This window comes from Panthera tigris, chromosome C1 (genome assembly GCF_018350195.1).
Source record: "Panthera tigris isolate Pti1 chromosome C1, P.tigris_Pti1_mat1.1, whole genome shotgun sequence".
Taxonomy (NCBI): Eukaryota; Metazoa; Chordata; class Mammalia; order Carnivora; family Felidae; genus Panthera; species Panthera tigris.
This window is the reverse complement of record NC_056667.1, coordinates 119,231,306-119,254,843: the sequence shown is the minus strand read 5'-3', so window position 1 is coordinate 119,254,843 and position 23,538 is coordinate 119,231,306. Positions and strand designations below refer to the sequence as shown.

The window sequence follows — 23,538 nt, the reverse complement described above, 5'->3', positions numbered from 1 at the left end:
CCCCCGGGGGGTCCTGCAGCACTTGGCTTTGGCCATCCTAACCCAGTGAGAGCAGACGGCAAATGGGCTGCAGGCCCTGTATTGTGCTCCACGGCCGTGATGCTGTCCCCACAGCTGCTTCCAGCGGTGTCCAAGATAGATGTAACCCTTGCTCCCAAGCCTCCCGCCCTTGGGTGCCCCCAGTGTCGGTGGGCCACGGCTGGCAGCATCCGGGCAGGAAGGGAAATGCAGATGGGGACCCTCCTGTTGTCATGGTCACTCGTTAACGCAGCAGCTGTTTCCTGGAGCACCTGCCTGGCACGGCTGCTGCTGCCAGGCAGGTGGCACACAGTCCTAGAAGACACAGTCCCCGCCCTTGTTGAGCTTGGACTGGGGTGGGGGCGGGGCAGATGCAATAGCCACAGTCACACAAATTGCTACGGAAGAGGACAATGTGATTGAGTTTAGAGGGTCACAAAGGCCACTCTGAGAGGGTTGGTGGCCTCTAAGCTGAGACCTAAGAAGTAAATAGGAGTTAGCCAAAGGATGGGGGTGACAGGGTGAACATTGTGCTGGGGACTCCTTAAAGAGTAGTGAATTATTACCACAAAGGCATTTACAGCTGTCTTTTTTTTTTTTTAATTTTTATTTTACATTTATTTATTTTTGAGAAACAGAGTGAGACAAAGCGTGAGCGGGGGAGGGGCAGAGAGAGAAGGAGACACAGAATCCGAAGCAGGCTCCAGGCTCTGAGCAGTCAGCACACAGCCTGATGCGGGGCTCGAACCCACGAACTGTGAGATCATGACCTAAGCTGAAGTCGGACGCTCAACCGACTGAGCCACCCAGGCGCCCCTGTCTTTTTTTTTTTTTTTTTTTTTGGGACAGAGAGAGACAGAGCATGAACGGGGGAGGGGCAGAGAGAGAGGGAGACACAGAATCGGAAACAGGCTCCAGGCTCCGAGCCATCAGCCCAGAGCCTGACGAGGGGCTCGAACTCACGGACCGCAAGATCGTGACCTGGCTGAAGTCGGACGCTTAACCGACTGCGCCACCCAGGCGCCCCAACCCCTGTCTTTTTTTTAATTAAAAACTTTTTATGTTTATTTTTTGAGAGGGACAGAGAGAGACAGAGAGAGAGAGAGAGAGACACCAAGCTGGGGAGGGGCAGAGAGAGAGGGAGAGAAAAATCCCAAGCAGGAGCCCTGCTGTCAGTGCAGAGCCTGATGCGGGTTCGAACCCACAAACCGTGAGATCATGACCTGAGCTGAAACCAAGAGTCGGACGCTCACCCGACTGAGCCACCTAGGTGCCCCCAAAGTTAGGCAGTACAGAAGTACCCCCAAATCCGAATTGAATCCATTTAGCACATAGTTGTACAATTTCTTGCAATGTTGAGGTTTATAGGCTGCCTCTCCAGCTGCGAACTTGGTGCCTGGCCTGGGTCAGGGCTGTTCTATTTGGGGTCCTAGTCCCCGACCCAGCCCACTCCATGAGCATTGAATGGCACACCCAGCACATTCCCAGTTCACCTCCATGGTGTCCTTACCGGGGAGAGGACTTTCGTTACCCAGCTTCACACATGGCCCGTGGGGCTGGGACTCCAGCCAGAGTCTGACACGAGGCTCCCGCTCTTAACTGCCTCCCTCTCTTTTTATATCATATTGACATTGTGGAGACCGCCACTCTCACTCCCGGAAGAACCTTCGGGGCTTAATTTAACCTACAGTCTCAGGAACCTTTTCACCGAACATTTGTGACGGATTATGGATAAATGGGTCTTGAATGAGGCTGCGGGGGAGGGGTTGGCCGCACAGGAGCCACCCCACGTTGCTTTACCATCCAGTGTTGGGTTTTCGGTGTTAACGGCACATTTCCTTTGTCCCAAGGTGAAGGAGGCCCCTCACGAGGCTGAGATGGTGTTCACGGCGCGTCGCCCGGTGGTGGCCTTTCAGATGAGCGGGGACTCGTGGCGGGAGCAGAAGGAGAAGCGGGCGGCCGTGATGGTGGGCATTCTCATTGGCGTGTTTGTGCTGTGCTGGATCCCCTTCTTCCTGGCGGAGCTCATCAGCCCCCTCTGTGCCTGCAGCCTGCCCCCCATCTGGAAAAGCATATTCTTGTGGCTCGGCTACTCCAATTCCTTCTTCAACCCCCTGATCTACACGGCATTTAACAAGAACTACAACAACGCCTTCAAGAGTCTCTTCAGCAGGCAGAGATGAATGCGGGGCCTGGAGAGATGTGCAGGTGGGGGGCTGTGGGCCGGTGGGCAGGACCCCCGCCTCCCCCCCCCCCAGTCATCTGGAAGCCTCTCCCCCCAAGCGGGGTGTTGACGTGTGAGAGCCGCACCGCTGGGCCTGGACCGGAGGAGCAGCAACGCCAAGGGCTCTGCAGAAAGACAGCGTCTGGCAAGCCTGCGGTGTGGCCTCTTCCGGATGTGTGACAGACACTGCCAATCGATCGCGGCAGTCTGTCCACTGAGCGGACCTCTGCCCCGGGATCCTTTTCAGACAGAGCTCCTGGCAGTGACTGCTGACCGGCTGAAACTGACAGGGGAGTCCAAGCCGGCTTGCCTTTCCTTCGCATAAAACCCTATTTCTCCGGCGGGGCCGGTGGGGGGGGGTCCCGCAGCACGGAGCCCAGGGGCCTGTTTGGGAGTCCACTCAGGAGACTGTCTCGTTTGTGAAACAGCCCTTCTCCCACCCTCTATCCACCCGATTCAACTTCTCTTCCCCACCCTCCAAGGTGGTGTATCCCAGTCTGGGAGACGGGAATCATCTGAACTTTGGTTTTTTAAAAGAAGTGTCCCATGCAGCCGTATCTACTGAAGGAGACTTTCAGAGAAGAGGGCTGGCAATTTATGTTATTGACTTCTCCAGATAATTTTCTTTTTCATCAGTGAGGGACACTGCTGGGTGCTTAGATTGTTCTTTGGACCAATTAAACAGGCATTTCACTGCTGGGTGCTTAGATTGTTCTTCGGGCCAATTTAACAGGCATTTCAGGGGTGGGGGGGAGCATGGTGAATTGCAGGCGTGAGTGCTTTTTAAATCTCCCCAAGTGATCTCACCGTGTCGCCAGGGTTGAGGACCCCGGTGGGGCCCTTTCTCTGCTTCTGTACAAGGGAGAGCAGCTGTAACAAATGTTCCCACCTTCTTCAGCATATGGATTTGTATGTGTAATAAAAATACTTTTGAAGCATTTATTTCTAGGCTCAGAATCATTCATATGTATGATTGATCACACACACACACACACACACACATGCCTTTGAAAGAGGGACACCTACTGTAGAACTAAGATACAACAGCCCCCCAACTTCCATAGTGGATCTTGGCCTTCCTGAAAATACCAAATGCGGCCCAGGAATGGAGGGGTCCGAGGGCCTGGATGAGGGGGATTCCTGGACCAAGTCATGCAGGCCACAGTCCGTCTGATTTTGGAGAAGTGCTGGCTGCCTACCGATTATGCTTTTCAATGTACACAAAACAGACCCCTCTGCCATTGGCTCACTAGATGTCTGAGGTATGTAGATACTCTTCGGGATTTGGTACTTTGGGGTTTATCAGAGTATACAGGTCCACAGTGCCTTTTCCAAAATCGTTGGGTCCAGACAGGCTTTGGAGTTTAGAATTTTTTTTTAAGTGTTAGAAAGGCAATATGGTATGTGTTGCATAAATTAGATAACACCCCCAGCTGGGGTGGGGGCAGCAGTCTCTACTCAAACTGTGCAGTGAAATATATGAATATTTACACTGTGAGAAAAGGCTAAAAATAGCTCACACTGAGATCAGATCCTGTCATCGAATGAGTCAGAAACAACCTGTTCACCGAACTCAGTGTTTTTACGATAGAGGGCCCGTAAGACCTCAGACGATCCACAGTCCCAGCTTTGCTGCATGTCAGCCCCGTTCAGGTGAGAGCTTCCAAAGGGAGTCTGGGAAGAGACTGTGGTCTCACTACTTCTTCGCCGCTGGAGAGTGGCCCATCACGCAGGTGCTATGCATGTCCTTACGACAGCCTTTTTGGAGTCATTTTGGAATGTTATTTTCATTGGAAGATGCTTCAAGAAATAGTCTTTTTAAATTTTTTAGAAGTTTATTTACTTATATTGAGAGAGAGAGAGAGCGAGAAGGGGGAGGGGCAGAGAGGGGGACAGAGAGAATCCCAAGCAGGCTCCGTGCTGTCAGTGCGGACCCTGACGTGGGGCTTGAACTCACAAACCATGAGATCATGATCTGAGGGGAAATCAAGAGTCAGATGCTTAACTGACTGAGCCACCCTGCGCCCCTCAAGAACTAGTCTTATGAAACCTGTTAATGCATTTCACATAAAAATGTAGTCATCTGCTCCATTCTTTGTGAAGGCCATTTTTTTTTTTTTTATGATAATGAGGACTTTTCCTTGACTGTTTGCATTTTTCCCTTGATCAGGAAGAAGAACAGATCCAAATTTCTGGCCTAACTTTGGAATCTGTGTAGGAACTGGCAACCTACACAAACTAGATTTGTGTCTAATGTTTCTAGCCAGTCTGTAATTCCAGTGTTTACTTAGGGCTTCCCTATCCTGGTGTTTTCTGTTCGATTTGTATTTTCCTCTCATATTCTGTGCATTTCCTAAAAGCCACCTCAAATCCTCCGTGAACCAAGGCAGGGAAGAGAAGACTAGGCACATTGTTGTGTTTTACAAGGCTGGAGCTCAAGCTTGGGGCTACTGGGGATTTCCCCCTCTTGGCTGAATCACACTAGGCGGCATTAAAGACCTTCTTCCCTGTCTCTCTCTTCATAAAACACACAATCGGGAATAATTTTAAGAGTACCATCTATTGGGAATCTGCCATGTGTTGCTGTTGTAGTAGGTTTCATATATAAATGCTCATTTAATCCTACATGTATCCTTCAAGGTAGGTATTGTTCTCATTTAACCACGTTCCGAGAGGGGAAGTAGCCCGCATCTGGTCACACAGGAACACCTGGCAGAACCGGTGTGTGGACCCCGGGCTGCCTGCATCCAAGCACGGGGCAGTGAAGGGAAGCCAGCAGAAGTCTGCCTGGACTCCATGTTTCCATGTTGGCTCCCATTTTGCAGCATGAGACCTGCACACGCTTTAGTGGGTCTGCCTGCATCGTTCTAGTTGGATTCTAGGCAGGAGCCTTAGAGGAAGGATCTAGGGAGGGTTGTGGGAGGGGGGGTGCGGGAGCGGGGGGACTTGTGGAATGTTTTGTTTACTCTTACGCCTGGGTGGGATGCTTTATGATTGTGTTCCATTGGCCTGGGCTTTGACTTAACGCAGGGTCATGATGGGAGCATCCCAGGCAGAAGGAATGATGTACGTTGAGTCCTTTGGAAACGGAGGTTGTTTCCTTGTTAATTTGGTGGCAACTTCTGTTGGACCTTTCAGACTTGAATCTTCTCTTCAGTTAGTGAGGCTTCCCTGACCACTCACTGTAATTACAAAATGCATAGATTTCTGAAACAGATCAGTTGATGACTGACTTTATGTAAGGATGCACCTGTAATTCCTTTTAGTGAGAGTATTAGAAATAAGTCTATTGGCAAAGTATCCGATTTAAAATGAACATTCCAGGAACTTCTTTAATAAGCATGTTTCTCTTCTGCTTCAAATCTGCCTGAGGAACACGACTAAGACAGGGGTAGGGGGTGTTTAGGAGGAATTAGTCTCTTCCCTGTTGGGATTCATTTCCTGATTAAGGTATCATACGGTGTCTTCATGTCAGAATCTCGTTTCACAAAGTTCTAGGCTTGTAGGAAGGCTGTGGCTAAACCAATGGTTTTATTTTATAATGTAGTCATATGTAATGGATAAAGTATGCTACTTTTCTCCCCTTTAACACAGCCGCTCCTACCCCGAGGCCTTTCCCCTCACGACTCCCTCTGCCTGGCATCTCCCTCACACAGGTGTCCATGCGGCTCCCTTCCTCCCTGGTCGTGCGTTTGTTTGTTGGTGTTTATCTAATGCTGAGAACACTGATACCCGAAAGAAGAGACAAACAACCGAGAAAGTTTTTTCCGGATGGGACGTTTTGATCATAAAAACAATAGCGATTCAAACTTCTGAAACCCAACAGCCCACAAATCTAGAAAATGCAAGACATGGTTTCTTCCCCGAATCAAGCCGAGACCACGTAAACCTTATCTTCCAAATATCTGCCAATATTCACGCAGAGCAGCGTAGCTGCCCATAGCGTTTAAGCCATAGAACCCACACCTGGCTTACACATGACAAAAATAAAACAGAAGCATACAAAATAACGTGCAGTTTATAGAATTAAAAGAAAATTAGGGCGGCTAAGAGTCAGATGGAACAGGCAGTGAGGGACAGGAGGCATTTTGCAAGCAGGTGCTCTGGTGACATTTATGGTGAGCCTGGATGGCACCAGGACGCTGATGCTGGGCCGGCCCTGGCAAGGTGTGATGTCTCCAGTAGCCAGCAGATTAACTGGCGCCCTGGGGAAGTTTCCAGAAAGAAAAGCCGGTGAAGAATGTAAGGGTGGTCCTTAACTCCTTGTAACACTGCAACCATCATGGCTGAGCCAGGCACTCCTGAGGCTTGGGCCGCAGTCAGCATGCTGAGGCAGTAATGCCGTACGGCCTACCCGGTTTGCCCTCCTTGCACGGCTCCCCCACGGGAGGGTAGTGAAGGCACGTTCTTTCGTCTGCTCTGTCCACTGCTGCATTCCCAGGGCCTGACCCAGTCGAAGTTCAACTATTTGTTGGTTGAATGGGAGTTATTTTTCTCATGGAACCCGAAATATGGGGGTGTGGGATCCCCAGGTTGGTTCAGAGGCCTGCTGTGCCTTCAGGAAGTCCGGCTTGTTCTATCTGCCAAGCTCAGTCTGTGGGGTTTCTCTGTCCTCACGGTCTCAAGATGGCCCAGGTTGCTCCAGACACCTTGTCCTTCCCCGACAATGTGCAAGAATGCGAGCTCTCCGAATGCATCTGACCACCAAGCAGGAAGCTCCCCTCCCTAAGCATGATGGGGCCAAAATGGGCTTAGATGCCCATCGCAAACAAATTCTTGGCCAACAGAAACAGTCTATTTGAGAATGGCCGTCATGACTCCTCCCCTGGGGCTGGACACAATCAGTTCTGCCGGGGAGAGGGGTGAGGAAAAGCCCACCCACAGCAGGTCTCCAGGGGGGGCAGGCAGGGCTCCCTTGGGCCATGACTCATGGGTGCTATCTCCATCTTTCGCACTCCGAGAGCCAGAGGAACGGGGCTGTGCCGTGACTCTCATGAGAGAGAAGCAATCCTCAGCCACCCTGGCCTGTTCCCAGGGTACAGCCACTTCATGGTCCCATTTCCCTGTTCCTGTCCCCTCCCCATCACCCAATGCACACACACACCTGGAGTAGAACCAGCTCCCTAGAGCTGTCCTACCTAGAAGGTAGCTCCCTTCTTGCTTCCCTATTTCCCCAAGACCCAAGAACATGAGAGATTAATTACTTTGGGCTAGGGCTTTAAATTCCTAAGGAGAGCAGATTTACCCAACAAGAATCTTCTGTCGTGTTGCTATTTTGTAGAAAATGAAATCAAATTAAAATTTAAAAACTTTATTTTTTTGAATAGATAATACATGTACATGGTATAAAATTCCAAAGGTACAAAAGATATACAGTGAAAAGTCATTCCCACCCCTCTCCCCAGAGGCAAGCAAGGCTGACAGGTTCGCGTGCACCCTCCCAGAGATATTCGAGGCTTATGCGAGCAGGTATGCATGATATATGTGTGCACGCGCACACATGCATATACACCCATCAACACACATTTTTCTCCATCCTCTTCCTCCTTCCAAAAACAAACACTAGCACACCAAGAGCCCCTTTTCCCCACTTGACCATGCACCTTAGGGATCATCCCATGGAAGTGCATACAGAGCGACTCTGTTCTTATAAACCTAACACCCCACTGCGTGGATTCACCATACTTTATTTAACCATTGCCCTATGTTGGTGGCAGTTTCCGACTCTTTGCTATTCCAAACAATGCTGCGGTGAAAATCCTTGTATGTAGGAAACACTCCTAGAAGCAGCATCACTGGCTCAAAGAGTGTGTGCGTTGGCACTTGCCATAGATACCGTCAGCTGCCCTCCACGGACGCTGTGCGGCTGCTACTTCTGCCAACACGGCATCCCAGCGCTGTGCCCCACTTGTTGGCTTCATGCGGCTGAGTCATTTCAACCAGTCAAGTTACCTTTAGGTTCATGACATACCGTGAGCCAAGCCTACTCGTGATCTGATCTCTCAAATTACTATGTTCCCTCTACTTCCCTCCCACCGTATGGGGGGAGAAAACATGTGAAAGGCAATTCCTCTGAAAGGTTTGAAACCCTGACAACCCTGTCATCCCCAGCTTCGAGGCTAGACTATGACAAACACACTCTGAGAGATCCTCTCAAGGTGCTGAATCAAATGGTCTCCCTGTACTCAAACTAAGTGCAAATCAGATGAAGTTTCTGTCTGAACTCTGCTAATACAGGGATGCAAAGTCGCAATTTAGAGAAGCTCTTTTATCCGACCAGGATTTCCTGGCCGTTCGCCCAAGCCAGGTTCTGGGGAGACTCCAAGGTCCCGGCTTTCACTGCTTTTCCACTCTGGGCGGAAGGCAACAGACTTAGCAAAGGACTGAGAGATCAAACAGTGCCACCAAGACAGATGGCAGGGGAGAGGGCAGAACGTGGTCAGGGCTGCAGGCCGACAGTGAGCGGGTCTGCGGAGGATGGGGCCATCAGGGAAAGCCACTGCCCGCGATCTGGGGTGGACGGCGGTCCAGGCAGAGGCAACAGCAAGGACAAGAGCCACGGGCAGGTTGTGAGCTTGGCGCCTTTGAGGAACTGATGTAAGGCTGATGTGGAAAACCCAGAGTATTCCCCACATTGTCAAATGAGCCACAGATCGGCTACTAGATCCCCCCAATGCTTTTACACATTTCTTATGAGAAGACTGGGGACCGTGACAACATGATTTTGTACACAGTGTTTTTGGCCTGCTGCCATGTGCTTTAGAAGAAATGCTCTGGACTTGGGGAAAAGGACTAAGGCAAGGCCTGGGGGGCTCTGAAGACGCTTCACATAGGGCACCCCCAACTCGTGCCCAGCCACACGGACAGACGACGGGCACCTCACCCTGCTGGGGTTCTTCACTGTACTGCTGTGCCTTGAAGCCAACACCGGCCACAAGTAAATCATAAAGTGCTTCCTTAATGTTCTTCCTCAAAGCATATTCAAACCAACTCTGCCTCTCAGGCCCAGTCAAAGTAACCGTTAAAGCTTACTGCTAGAACGTCTACTTCCCTTGTGCACTGATCGTCAGTCACCTGCACAGAGGGCAGGACAAGGCCATGCCCAGGTGATGGGAATTGAGGCGGCACAGGTTTACAGGCCACTGCTTGCTGCCCAAAGTGCCTTTTCCAGCAGGTCTGCTTTGGTCCCTGCAGATGTGGTCGGGGCCATCAATATTCAGCCTGAGGTCGTGGGGACGGTGCTTTGTGAGGTAGTAGAGGGCTGCCTGAGGCCTTCCCTATCCTCTGCTCCTGGTTTCGGGAGGTCTCAAGAGCTACGTCGTTGGTCAGAGAGCGCTTCCTCAGCCTGAGAGGGGCCTGCTCTCGGTACCAGCCCCTCTGCCTTCCGGGCCTGCTGCCAGACTCCGGAGATAGTGGCAGGACCTGGGTACCCGCAGGACATGGGCAACGGACCAGGACCTAGTTACAACCGTATACCTGAGGCTCTATCAAGGACTTAGGCCTAACTTAGAATTTGCCCTCTCTGTTCAAAATGGAAACAGACCCTCCTGTGGAGTTTGGGCAGCATTCTCTAACATTCGGCACCTCCCTCTAAGTGTAATCAGTTGACCCCTGAGACCGAATCCGGGCCAAGGACAAGAGATATGATGCCTTGTGGTCCTCCAGTCTGGACTGCTCAGCAGCTCTGCTTGGGGTTTAAACCAAGGCAGCCCCGTGCACTCCGTGCGATGCACGTGGGGGAGGGCAGCCCCTGACCCAGAGGCTGGCGGAGAAGGTCGGGGCACCCGGCGGCCAGCCCTGGGAAGGCTGCCAAACAAGCTCACTGCTCTGGCCGAACAGGGACAACTCAATGCTTCCTGGGGAAACCTCATTCCTCATTTCATAAAAGTAACTTAAGGATGTGTCCCTGCTGCTGCTTTTTTTTTTTTTTTTTTTTTTTTTTTTTAATTCCAGAACAGTCTGTGGGCTTAGCTGAATACGCAGCCATACTCTGGGCACATAAGATGTCGTGGGAGGAACTGCCCTGAGTCGCTTCTGAAATGAAGGGGGCCTCGGGCATCACTTGAACCTGTAAGGCCTGGCTGTAAGGCACGCTTAAGTGTCCTAATTACTCACAAAGACAATTAGCACTTTGTGGGTCATCTGTGGCAAACATGGAGTTCTCGAGACTGGCTCCTGTGGTCTAACTCCAGAAGCGTCCAAAGAATAGGAACTAACCTGTATTAGGTCTTGTAGAATTAAAAGGGGAAAAGAGATCTTCTGATACCCCCCATACCAAAACCCAATCAAATGAAACTTTTTGGAAACATAGTCCAATACACGCCCTCGCTTTTAAAAAGCATTATTAGTTGCTTTGGATTAGTCATGCCATACGTTCCCCGACAGCAGAGAGGCGGGCGACCGAACCCCAGAATACCACCCACTCCTCCTCCCATCACCTTTGCACACATCATCTCATAACTGCTCCTGCGTTGTCAGGGATGGGTCTACGTGCTTCTCGACAAGAAAACACGCATGTTTCCCTGAACCTAAGACAATGTGCAGTCAAACTGCCGTCTCCCTCCCCTGTCCTCAGAGAGCCACCTGCTTTCTGGCTGTGTCACTTGCTTCAGCTTCACGGGGCCCTTGCAAAAATCAATCTGCAGATGACCGCGGCCGAGGGAGCAGCCGGAGGGAGACAGACAAGGCCTGGGAAGAGCACACTCGGCACAGGGCAGCGTCAGATCACACAGTGTTGCTCCAGCCTCATCACACAGGCCTCGCTGCCCTGGCGCAGACACCAACGGGTGTTGTTCACCCAGCGCGAGAGCATTCAGGCTGTCCACATCACATCTGCTGAATGCATACATTAGGGAACTAAAACATGGTGCTCCTGAGGCTGCCCCGAATGCCCTACCTGCCTGACACGTGTAAGCTTTTCTGTTTCATGGTCCAAACCTGCTGATGAGTACGGGTGCAAGGTTTATGTGGAATGAAGCAAACCTCACACGGGGGTTAACTGAACACGACTGAGCTGCCAGAGCCCGGGCAGCCAGGGCAGCCGGAGCTCCGTGTCTGGTTTGGACTGCTCGTTTTCAGAGGATCAAGTCCACCACTCTGCCTTCCTTCAAGGGCCCCCAAAAGCTGATCCCAGCCTGCCTTTCCTGCAGAGACGGGCCTATCCACTCCTTTCCCAAGAAACACACTTGTACTCCCCCTGCGCCCTCTCGTGTTTTTAACTATAGTTGTACTTTATCCAAATTGACCTTCCCACCTGTCTCTGCCTATTAACATGCAACTCTCCGTTCAGACCTAGCCCACGTCCTGCCTCCTCCACGAGGCCTCCCGGATCTCTGCACACCTCACTGCTCTGCCTCGTCCAGTGCCCTCTGGTTTCTCTTCATGGCCAGTCGCTCTGGGATCTATCACATGCTGCCCTGGACCTCAGTGAATGGTGTGTCTGTGTCTCACCTCTGTGATCCGCCCATGATCTGCCCAGATGTGGCGCACACGGAATGTGCTCTTAATGAGGGGGGTGCACAAGACCAGCCACATCTGGCCGTGACTCAAGAGAGAAACAGCGTCTGAAGGTGTCATGCTTATTTAGGTGTCCTCAGTGTGAGGCCCCTGTTTGCAATTTTTGGTGAAGTAAACTTGGGTACTGTGTAAGAACAGAAGCAGCGGCGGCCACTGAGCTCTCGTTCTTGTTGCTACACCATTACGACCGCTGGCTGGCATCTGGGGGGGGGGGGGCAGGAACAAAAGGCACACAGGTAAGTGAAAGGCCTACAAGACCACCACTCACATGGGCTGGTCGTTCAGCTAAAAGCCTTTGTTTACTAAAAAAAAAAAAAAATCTCAGCCGACCAAGCTCTGGGGTCCAGCGGGCTACGTTTGCTCCCCAGGCTCCTTGCTGGCGCCCGAGCTGCAGGGCCTGTGTTTTACACGTCTGTTTCCCTCAGGGTTTACTTCTCACTGCTTGCTCAATTAACATTTGCTGAACAAACGAATTCCTTTTTATTCAGAGAGTCCATACAGATACAGGTACCTTCATATGTGCAATGTTACTGGAGAAACAAAAGTTGAATCGACACAGAACAAATACGGCCCACATTTCTTCATAGGACGACGGGCATTATCCAAGCCGTCAGGTGCACACTGTCTGATTCCATCGGCATCAGAGAGATGAAACGGAAGCAAATGGGAGGAAGGAAGTACCCAGAGTGTTGAGGTGCATCTCTCTACTGTAGTGTTTGGAACCACTTCACCAGCCTGTAGTCGATATATGGCATTAAAAAAAAAACCAAAAAACAAAAAACAATGACATACGATGACGTCTGGGAGTTTTCAGGAGGCCTTGGCTTTCACCTTGGACAGCAGCACCTCATTCTTGCGGCCCTCCTGGAAAGGAACAGAGAGACGGCATGCAGAGAGGTGGTGACCACATGAGCTCCCACGTGAACCTGATGGTCTTACTACCTTTCCCCCAGTCCCAGGAGAGACAGCTACTGACTGACTAAACCGGCCCCCTTGCATGCTGCCACCAGCACGACGGAACTTCCTGGAGACGTGCACCTGATTCAGTGCCAAAACAACTATAATGACAATTGGCTTCTGGGCTGTCAGACTGAGAACTGGATGAGGATTAGGCACAGTCATCGCAAGACTTCGTGAAGTCACTGAAATGCTCAAGGGGACAGCAGCAGAAAGCAGACACTTTTATGTTCTAATCTTGGACCACTACGATAAGAAAGGGGCAAGGTCCTTGGAGCCAGCCGCCGAAGGAGTGACCCAGCTCACACAGCAAGCAGAACACACAGCAAAGTTCTTACTCTGACAACAGTGAAGGTCAAGAATATCCTTGGCTTTAAGAAAGAAACTCACAGAACACAGGGTGAGAGAAATGCATCGAGGGACACCTCCCCTTTTAACACTGAGCTGTCTGAAATCCATTACTGCACGTCCTGAGGGAGATGACCGAGGGAGGTCACCGGTGCCATCCTGTGTGTGTGGAATCTGATGTCCGGTGGCGCAAGGTCACCTCTGCATCGCTTTGTATCCCCCCTTCCTTAAACACGTTCCAAAGCTTCTCACTAGGCATCCTCCTTCCCTCTTGTTCCCTCTGGACTTGACAGCTCAGGATATCCTTGATACCTCCATCTGCTGGCAAACAGTGTCCCCTCCTTCCTCTGGCCATGTCACCAGGAGCCCTGTTTAAACTGAGAGGTGCACATGGTAGTGGGAAGGGCCTGGACACACAAGCTGGAGGGCTGAGGCCTGAGGCCTGAGAGTGAGGCCAGGCCTCCAGTAGCCATGCTTCCTGGGGATTCTCCTGTGGGGAAGAAATTCTTTCACCCTTCAACCCCCTGCATCCAAGAACCCAAGAGTCAATGTTTCCATCTTTCTGGGCCTGGCTATGTGCTCTCAGCTCTCCAGAGGCCCTTTGTTCTTTTTGGCAGTGTTGTGGCTCATGTCTGCAGTGGCCCATTTTTTTACTAAGTGCCAGTTCCCCTGTAGGTACTTATTTTTCTCCTCAGAGCTGGGGAATAGCTGGGCTCTGGGCCTGGGGTAAGGCTGAATTATTCTGTCAGAAGCAGAGTACTCTAACACTTTTTGAGCACATGTTTCTGGAGGGGGAGGCAGTTACTTTTTCCCGGGGGGTGGGAAGAGAAAGAAGTTGAGTAACATTTGTTGGACTAGAGAATGAAGTTTTCCTTTTTAAAATGGGTTACTGAGACTTGCTTGGGGAGGAAACCTCCAGCCAAAGACAGAGTGCGTGTGTGTGTGTGTGGGGGGGGGGGTACGGGGGGGGATGGAACAAGAACAGGCAGGTAGTCATACTATTTATTATTAAACTACTCTCTTTACTTCTGTATATTTTTTGAAAATTTCCATAACAAAAAGATAAAACAACAAAACAATGACTAAATACATTCAGTTGTCACCCACTTCAACTTTCAAATGAGGCAAAAACAATTCAGAAGCATCCAAGTGCTCCTGTGGCAGGGTCCCCAGCAGGGATAATTCTGGGGACCACACAACGCTCAGACGGTGCCTGAACTCTCTGGCTGTACCTGGTATGTGTGAGCCCTGATTAAGTTTCATGCAAGCTACTGGAGGCCTTTTGGGAAACCACAGAATGACACCATCTGTCTGTTCAAAGCAAATACAGAAAGGGTCCCTTAGGCATTTCTTTCTAGAAGAAAAGGGAAAATACCTCCCTTGATTCTGTTTCTTTCCTACTGAAGACCGTATGGGGCCCACTATGTGCTAGACATGGCACTTTAGCCCCCTCGAAATTATGCACTCAAAGCCAGCTTCGCGAAAATGTATGGTTTGCATTCCTCAGCGCTGGGCTAGAATTGAAATCTTGGGTCGGTGACCTTAGGAGAGGCTGTGCTTCAGGGACGTAGTTAATTAATGCAATTTGGCCATTAAACTGATTTCAGAGTATGTGCTGTTTCCTGGCAGCCTTGCTGTTAACAAACCCTGCTGGGGCGAGCAAGCCCGTGGGAGTTTGGACACGGTCAGGGGTCTCGATACCAGAGGAGGCTGGGAGTCAGGACGAGGGGCACCACTGAGCTCGATGAATGTGGAGGAAACCAAATCCAATGAAGCAGAAGTAGTAATGTGGCCAAGGGCCATGCTCTGGACGATGATAACTGTGCTCTGCACGAAGTGATGAGTGCCAGAGACCAGGATACGGTGGGAATCTAGAACCCAGGAGTAGATGACCAGGCAGGTTGGGGAGAGACAAAGAAAGAGGACAGAACAGAGAGGGTTCGTCATCCCAGACTCTGCCCTGGGATGAAAGTCTGCCTTCCCAAACTGTGCATCTATTGCCAATGAGATCTGACCGGTACCGCAATACGTAACATAGCAGAATCAGCCTGGCTGAAGGGATGGGGTGGGAACTGGAGGGAAGTTGGCCTCCACTGTCGCTTCCCCCTCAACCTGTGGGGGCCCCAAGAGGGGCCAGGTTACCTCAGAGGAGCTTATGGAAAAGGTTCGAGATGTGGGGACACTGACATGCGATGACTAATTTTAAAGTTTTGCCAAGTAAAACATTAAAAAAAAAAAAAAAAAAGGAGTACATACTATCAGTTTTAATGTCATAAAACAAGAAAGTATGCGTTTTTTTCCCCAAAAGGTAAGTCCTTTAAATGAAATATATGTAGCTGTCTGAAGGACATATTATATTCTCCTTCCCCTTTATCTCTCCAACTTGCTTTGGACCGAAGAAAATAGGCATGGGCAAGGACATGGTCTAGGAGTCTCAGCTGGCTTGGAGAGACCCTCCCTTGCCCTCTGACATGTGACTGTCTGTGCCTGAGGAGGCCGGGACAGAAACCTTGATGCTTAATGTATCTGAAGGAACTGTTTCCTTTGGAGGTCACCTTAAGCCTTTAGCCCTGAGCTTTTCCATTTCGCTTTTATTTGCTTTGATTTTGACAGCTTATACACATCCTCCCCAACTTACCTGCTTTTTGTTTCTGCTGTCAAAAGGGCAGTGCTGACATGTCCAAACAATATTTGAAATGTAATTCCTCTCCACTGGGCCTTTTCTCTTTGTGAGTTATTTGCATTCAAGGGCAAAAAAGAGCTCTTCTAGGTCCTATTTGATCCTTGCCCGCTAGCTCACTAGCCCTTCCAACCCCTGCTAACCACAAGGGGCTCCTACCAAGAGCACCTCACCACCCGGTCACTCTCCCATGCTGCCTGGCCTTAGGTCTCACTCCTGCTCTGCCCATGGCCAAGTCTTCATCTGAGAGAGATCTTCCCTAACCACACCATCTCCATTAGTACCCCCAACCCCCTGGCAAAAAGTGAAATTACTTCTTATATGTTAATACTTGTTTACTAGGGTTTCTGTTTCCTAGCTTGTTATCTGTCCCCCCAACCACAAAATAAGCTCCTTGACATAGGGACTGAGTCTTGATATACCCCCAGGGGCCTGGTAGGAGCTGGAAGAACATTTATGGAAAGTATAAAGATTTCAAAATGTCTATGGGTTGTGGCTCCCAAAAGTTAAATTAAAAAAAAAAAAAAAAAAAAAAAAAAAAAGGAAGGAGGGTTGCCTGGGTGGCTCAGTCAATTAAGCGTCCAACTCTTGATTTAGGCTCAGGTCACGATCTCATGGTTCTGGGATGGAGTCCTGCATTGGGATTCTCTCTCTCCCTCTCTCTCTCTCTGCTCCTCCCCTGCTTACTCACATGTACTCTCTCTCTCTCTTAAAATAAATAAATGAACATTAAAAAAAAAAGGAAAGAGAAGTAGAAAAGGAAAAAGGATAGAAAGGAAGGAAGAGAGAAAAGTCTAAAAATATATAGAACAAAATTATTGGTATGAATAGATTATATTTTTTATTCTGTAGACCAAACACCAGGATACAACTACACCTCTGGCTTCTCTATATTCAGCCATTTCCAAACTCACTGAAACCACATGGATTTGGGCTAGAAAGGGGGGAGGAATTCCTGAAAATGAAGTGGCTGATACCCTAGAAAGTGACAAAATGAAGTCTCTTTTCTGGAAAATCTCTTAAGCAAAGGGAAAACACTTTTCTGTCTGGACCCATGAAGAGAAACCCTGCCCAAATGCAGGCAGAAATGACAGAGACCAACAAAATTCAGTTGAGTGTTGGGTGTGACAGGAGCCAGACAGAGTGCTAGATGCTTTCATCCCTCGCCTGACCCAACAGAACCCAGCAACGAGGAAATGGGTTTGGAGGGATTAAGTCACTGGCCAAGTGCACAGTTGGTAAGTGGTAAAGGTAGAGCTTGAATCCAAACCCGCCACGCTCAAAATTCATTCTTTCCACAGGCTTCTCAAGGTCTCTCCCCATCTTATTCCAGACCTGAATTTAGAACAACTGCTGTTTCCAAGTGACTCTGGATGCAGGCCGATAGTGCTTTTCCTTGTGAGTTTGATATGCTCATTAAATGTCAGAGGAATGAAAATAAAGACATCATTGTCTCTGAAACATTCAATTCGAGACTCAAGATGGGCCCCCGAACTACACAGTCCTGAACCACTTAGATGTCGTGCGTTACTGTTGGGATCACACCGCCAAGCTGCTATTACAGACCAGTGGAAAACCAGAGAATCCATTCCCAGTGCCCCCTTCCCCCTCCCCCCTCCCCCCCCATAGCCTTACATGCCCTCCCCAACCCTCCTCTTACCTCCTTGAACTCTTTCACAGTCTTGAAGTACAGCCTTTGTTTTTCTAACAGTTCCAAGTACTGGTCATTCAACTGGTCTCTTCTCATTTTGTTCTCTTGCTTCTTCTTTTCCATCTGTTGAAACATTTCAGAAAACGGTGATGAAAAGGTCTATTGTGACCAAGGGCTGCTGGCAGCATCCAAAAGGTGAGTATTACCAACATTTCTGTGGACTTCATTTACCTTCTATACATTACTTCTGGGATTTATTATTTGCATGACATTACATAGAGGCTTGTCTACTGCAATCAGCAATTTTCCTATCATTGGGCACTAACTGTTCCTGTGTGTGTATGTATGTGTGATTACAGTTTCACAACAAACAGGTAGGTGGTTCTCAACCATGGGCTATTTTGCCCCCCAAAGGGCATGAGGCGATGTCTGGGGACAGACACCTGTGAGGAGGGGGTGCCGCTAGGAGCCAGCGATGCTGCTAAACATTCTACAACGTACACAACAAGGAGTAGTCATTCCTGGTCCAAAATATTGATTGTGTTGAGCCTGAGAAACTCCTATTTAAATAACTGAGTTCCCTTTTCATTTAGCACAAGTATTTCTCACACTATTGTACAATTCCTACAATTAAAACTATACAATATTCCTGATCACCTTGCTAACTTCACCCATCTTTCTAGTCACACACAATTAAGGTTGTTTCCAGGATGGTGACCTCATAAATAAAGGCTGGATTTGGGTTAGAGAGACTTTCCTAAGGTACCTAACGCTTTGTCATTCAACAAATACTGTGTGGACACCCTGGGCACTAAATGCTGTGGTGACGAGGCAATGTCACTGCTCCCACGGAGGGTGCATGCTAGAGGGACTGACACTAACCAAGCACCTTACACAGAGCTCCGCGTGCAAATTCACACCCGTGATCAGTACTGTGAAGAGAATGACAGGGTTGGGAGACAGAGAGGAGCATGCGTGGCATCCTCAGACTGGATGGTCACGGAGTGCTCTCTGAGGAAGTGACATTTGGGCAGAAAGTTATGGTGGTGAGCTGGTGCCTGGCTGGTGGCAGGTGGTCAAGAGCGCGCTGGATGAATTCACTGGTCTTCTGATGCCCGAACAGCGCTTCTGAGTGACGCGTTGGGAGGGATTACACAGTTGACACAGGGTAACGTCGAACTGGCTGCACCATATTCCGCACTCAGCCCCGTGCCATGCTATGGGCTGATCACGTGGGTGAAGTGTGACCCGGTGCACCCCCCCAGCCCTTTCCAACCTTGCTCGGGGGAAGGCCCACCCCACAGGGGCATTCATCTGCCCGGTCTGCTCCTGACCATGTATACAGCTCCTAAGTCTCCTGGTGACCTAATCCTGAGACCCTGCTCTCCTCTTTCTATAGGTCTGCACGTGGGCACCTGTCGCATACCTGCGCCCAGGTCTGGAGTCTGGTAACCCGCCTTCCCCAGTGTGTCCTGTGCTCCCTTCTGGCAGGCTTCCTGATACCACCCAAATGAAAATGGTTCCTACCACAATTCCCACTGCTCTTACTTGCTGGACCCCAGTTCTCACAGCTGCCAGACACTTTTTCCACTGGGTCCCTACCTCCTAACTAGCACAGCAGGCAGATCGACCCCAGGCCTTTCCTGCCTGCTCTGTCCTCCAGCAGAAAGTCTGGCCATGACTGACCACGTCCCAGTGATATAAACATGGTCCTATAGAGGTGCCTGGGTGGCTCAGTTGGTTGAGTGTCTAATTTCAGCTCAAGTCATGATCTCACAGCCTGTGAGTTCAAGCCCCGCATCGGGCTCTGTACTGACAGCTCAGAGCCTGGAGCCTGCTTCAGATTCTGCATCTCCCTCTCTCTCTGCCCCTCCCTTGCTCATGCTCTCTCTTTGTCTCAAAAATAAATAAAAACATTAAAAAAAAACCATGGCCCTATAATCAATTTAATTTCAGTGTATCCAGGACCCCACATGGGAGGTGGTGTAGCAACCCTGAAATGGAATGAGCAATCCTACCCCTGTCACTTGTTGTGTTTCCCTGGGCAGGTTATTTAACCTTTTTGAAAGATAGGTCCCCTAGTTGCAAAATAAGGGTAATATCACCTAGATCACAGGTTTTGTTACCTGTGTATATAGGTATATGTGGGACTAAATATTGTATGAATGGCATGTCACTTGGTTTACAATAGCCATTTAGCAAAGACTCTGTTTTGTCTTTACACTGGATGCCCTAGACTGCTGGTGGTAAGAAGTATAAGGGTCCTCTTTGCTCTCAGAATCAGGAGCTGGCTTAGGGCTAAGTTTTATTTTCACACTGTCCTAGCACCCCTAGCCCAAGCACATGGTTCTCATGCCTTGCTTATCCCCCTTCACACTCTAGGTCAGGAACCCCTTCTTACGCTGGGCACTTGCTCTCAGTATTCCAGAAATCCAGAGACTTCTCCTCAGGATCAGGTCAAAATGCCTGCCAGTATGTGACTATCTCTTTACTCAGGAACCCTTCGATGCACCATAAACACTTTCTCTATCATTTGTAGGCACTGCTGGTCTATGGTCTACTCTGTGTATATTCTGCACCTGCCCGTTCTGTGCCTGGGGAGGTCCGTGCTCTGGGAGGACACTGACTCCCCTGCCACATACACTCTGAGCAGGTACCACCATGGATAGGGAGAGCGATGGTTTTTCAAACACATCAAAAGAAATGCATCTGAATGAATATTGTTCTGCAAAGACAGACTTCTTGCATTTGAAGTGCCAGTCAATATTCAAACTTGCACCAAACCCTCTCTAAGAACTGCCTTTAGAGTCAACTGAATGAAATCATTCACTCAGCAAACAGTTCTTAAAAGCCCACCACGGTCAGGTGCTGTATTCGCCACTGGGGATGCAGACATGAAAAAGAGAGCCCTCTCTGCCCATGGTCCTGTCTTTACAACTTATCTCCTGGTAAACAGGAAGGGGAAGCCAAAGGAAAAAAACCCAATAAATTCCTAGTGTTCTTTCCTACGGACAAGAGCAGCTCCCCAAGGAGGAGCATGGCAAGGGTGGAAAGGTCCACCACGCTGGGATCTGGGTTGTGAAAGGCTTGCACTTAGCTAGATTCTTTGTCCTCCTTCTACGTTACACCCTAGGTCATCAAGGGACTGTCTTGCATTGGGTATGTGTACATTCTCATGACTGCTTTCGTTTTTGTGGCTGAATAGTCTTGCCACTAAGTGATAATTTTATTTTTTGCTCCACTGACATCATTTTATTGAAGTCATTAATGGGGAGATTAATCCTTTCTCTAGGGAAAGGGATATAAAGATATTTTGCCCTTAGTTCATCTCTTATGAGATGAGATTACAGGCAGCTTGAATGTCTTTTTGTGAGTTCTTATGATGACAAGTCCTACCGGTATCCTTTCCTTCATGTGTTTACATTCTGGCATGGCTCACTGGACCACTTTGCCCCTAGCTCATGAGAGGAGATGACCTAAGTCCCCAGAAGGTTTTACTGCCATGCCTGAGGACCACTCTGGTGTGATCCATTTTTTAAGTGGACCAAAAGTAAGAGATTTGGAACTATTAGTTAGGATTCATCTGGTTATCACAGTAGAAAACTGGAACTACATCTGGTTTCCAGACAGTCATCAAATCTTCCTTACCACTATCAAAATGGCCCAAGTGCACAGCCACAAAGCGATGAAAACCCCATACTGGCCCCAGGCTGAATGATTCTCTGTAACTATCTCTAGAACTCCCACAACACCTATCAATTCCTCTTCTCTCTTCTGATTTCTGAGGCATAATATCCTCTCACTTTAGAATTCAGTTTGACAATTATAGGCATTTTTTATAGAGGACTTCTGAAAACTAAAATGCTCTCAAGATCCTAAGAAATGAATCTCTAATGGTAGAATTTCAGGCCAAAGATCCAGTGAAGAAGAGATTCTGGGTAAGAGAGGAAGCCTACTGGTAAAAGTGGGTTTCCTCATCTATAAAATGGGGGTAACACTACTTGCTTAAGAAGGCTTTTAGGAGGAATAGCACCATGCTTAGCTCACAGTGGGTATTCAGTCCACAGGAGCCGCTGTTAGGAGCTGCCTTGGAACACCAGCTGCCTTTGGAGCTGGCCCTGCCCACTGCAGGGTCAGAGGTATGGTGGGAACCCACTCTGTAGACACTGAAGATGTGTCTTCAGGATCGGGAGCACATCCCCAGGTCAACCAGAAGAGGCCTGCTCTTCCCAGGGCCTTCTCTAAAACCAGTATGAAATCCAGGTTGTATTATAGGAAAAAAGCCATCTGACCTTCATTCTACTTTGCTTAATTCCTTCTACGATCTGTTCCATCTGACGTAAAAACTGCTCCCGGGTAGCAGGGGAGGCCATGGCTCTGAAAGAAAAATCAGCGGAGTTACGACACGCACACAGGATGCTGAGGAAGGGGGCGGTGTCAGGGAGTCCTCCCCATACCCAGATGATGCCCCAAGAGGCACCCAGGTCCCCAGCAGTTAAAGATTCTAAACTCCGAGGAAGGCACAAAAATTAGCTTCATCTCTTAACTGAATATTAATCTTTTTTGTCACTTTCTCTACAATTTTCTTAAGTGATAATATATTTCCTTAAAGTAAAACAATATATCATTAAAATCAACAAAAACTTTTTTTTTTTTTTTCCAACAAAAACATTTTTTACTTTGACAATGACATGCACTGCCTAGGACATGGACTCCATTTTGAATTTAGAAATCTGGGGATTTGCAGGCACTGCTCCAGACTGGCAGACATATTCTGAGATCTTCCTAAAACTGGGGTTGGGAAACCTGGTCCTGTTTCTAAAAGCAGCAGCTAAACCAGTGGCTTTCCTGGTGTCCTTCACTTCCTGTTGTGCACTGGGAATGGCACCAGAAGGGTCAGAGCACACGGACGCAAGGATTGAGAATTTTTCCAAAGGATGGGCTGACAGAGAGCAGAGCTCATCACAAACACGCTTCAACACTGCAGCCTTTCCCAATTATCAGGAAATGATGATGAAGGCGCCATTTTTAGAAATGCCACAGGGTTATAACTCGCTAATTGAAGCTGAATCTTACCACCGAACTGATTTGTTTTTAATTAGAAATGAAGCTTAAAATCTAGAGTTGGTAATTCATTAAGATCTTAGTCACTGGTCACCTGCCAGGGGATAAGAGAGGTTTGTGCTGGAAGCAAAGGAAGGGTGCTTACAGACAGCAAGCACTGGGGCTACCATTGGGCATGCTTAAGGGCTGGTAGGACTTGGGTACAGGGAGGCCTTGCCACACAGTTTTTGGAGAAAAAAAATTCTTATCTGAATAAAGTAGTTTAGAAGATGCACATTGACTTAAAAACAAAATCTATCATAAGGTTTTAAAAATCTCTTTAAAAAATCAGATTAGTTCATTATCTAAATCTTAAAGCATCTCTACGTGCCCCAGAACAAACGGTATCGATCTAATCTTAACAAGACAAAAGTGACATACAAAGAGATTACGGTAGTGAGGTGGTCAAGTTACTTGCAAGTTAACTTTTTCCAAACCAAGATATTCCTTGGTGTCTTTCAAACTCACTCTAACATCACCGTAGTTCTGCAAGAACACAGAGACCGCGTGAACTGAGACACGCCTGGACTTGGCAGGAGGGGGAAAGTGTAAAAGCCACATGTCTAGCACGGTCTTACTCAGTCACACCCCTGTGAAATCGAAGGTGAGCGGAGTACAAAGTGCAGGGGGCACCAAGGTCGTGACGGGAAGGAGGGGGGCCGGTACTTACTGGGAAAAGTTCTCATGAATTGAGTTCAGCAGGCTAATCTGAGGAAGAAAGTGGGGGGGACTGTAAGCAAAAGGTTGAAAGACCCTGCACCGCCCCCACCACCACACGCGGTTTTGTCTCTGGACACTGCTGCTGAGAGGAACACACCTTGTTTCCGGAAATAAAAGGACATGAGAGGGGCGCCTGAGTGGCTTAGTCGGTTAAGCGTCTGACTTCAGCTCAGGTCATGATCTCCCAGTTTGTGGGTTCGAGCCCCATGTCGGGCTCTGTGCTGACAGCTCGGAGCCTGGAGCCTGCTTCGGAGTCTGTGTCTCCCTCTCTCTCTGCCCCTCCCCCACTCACATTTTGTCTCTCTCTCAAAAAATTAAAAA

At 49.0% G+C, this 23,538-nt stretch overlaps 2 protein-coding genes across 2 annotated transcripts in view; one reads left to right on the top strand and one right to left on the bottom strand.

Annotated features, from left to right (window-relative positions):
* LOC122240884 (5-hydroxytryptamine receptor 5B) overlaps positions 1-3,120 on the top strand; it is a 14,989-nt gene extending 11,869 nt beyond the window's left edge. Inside the window, exon 2 of the mRNA XM_042994281.1 lies at positions 1,869-3,120. Coding sequence (XP_042850215.1) covers positions 1,869-2,201 — 333 coding nt within the window. The 3' untranslated portion in view covers positions 2,202-3,120. The remainder of the gene's footprint in view (positions 1-1,868) is intronic.
* A 4,417-nt stretch (positions 3,121-7,537) lies between these two features.
* The window catches only part of CCDC93 (coiled-coil domain containing 93), a 97,198-nt gene continuing 81,197 nt past the window's right edge, over positions 7,538-23,538 (bottom strand). The window contains exons 21-24 of the mRNA XM_042994280.1: positions 23,168-23,205; positions 21,687-21,771; positions 17,404-17,517; positions 7,538-12,622 (exon numbers count right to left, since the gene is read on the bottom strand). Of these exons, the coding sequence (XP_042850214.1) occupies positions 12,569-12,622; positions 17,404-17,517; positions 21,687-21,771; positions 23,168-23,205 (291 nt within the window). The 3' untranslated portion in view covers positions 7,538-12,568. The remainder of the gene's footprint in view (positions 12,623-17,403; positions 17,518-21,686; positions 21,772-23,167; positions 23,206-23,538) is intronic.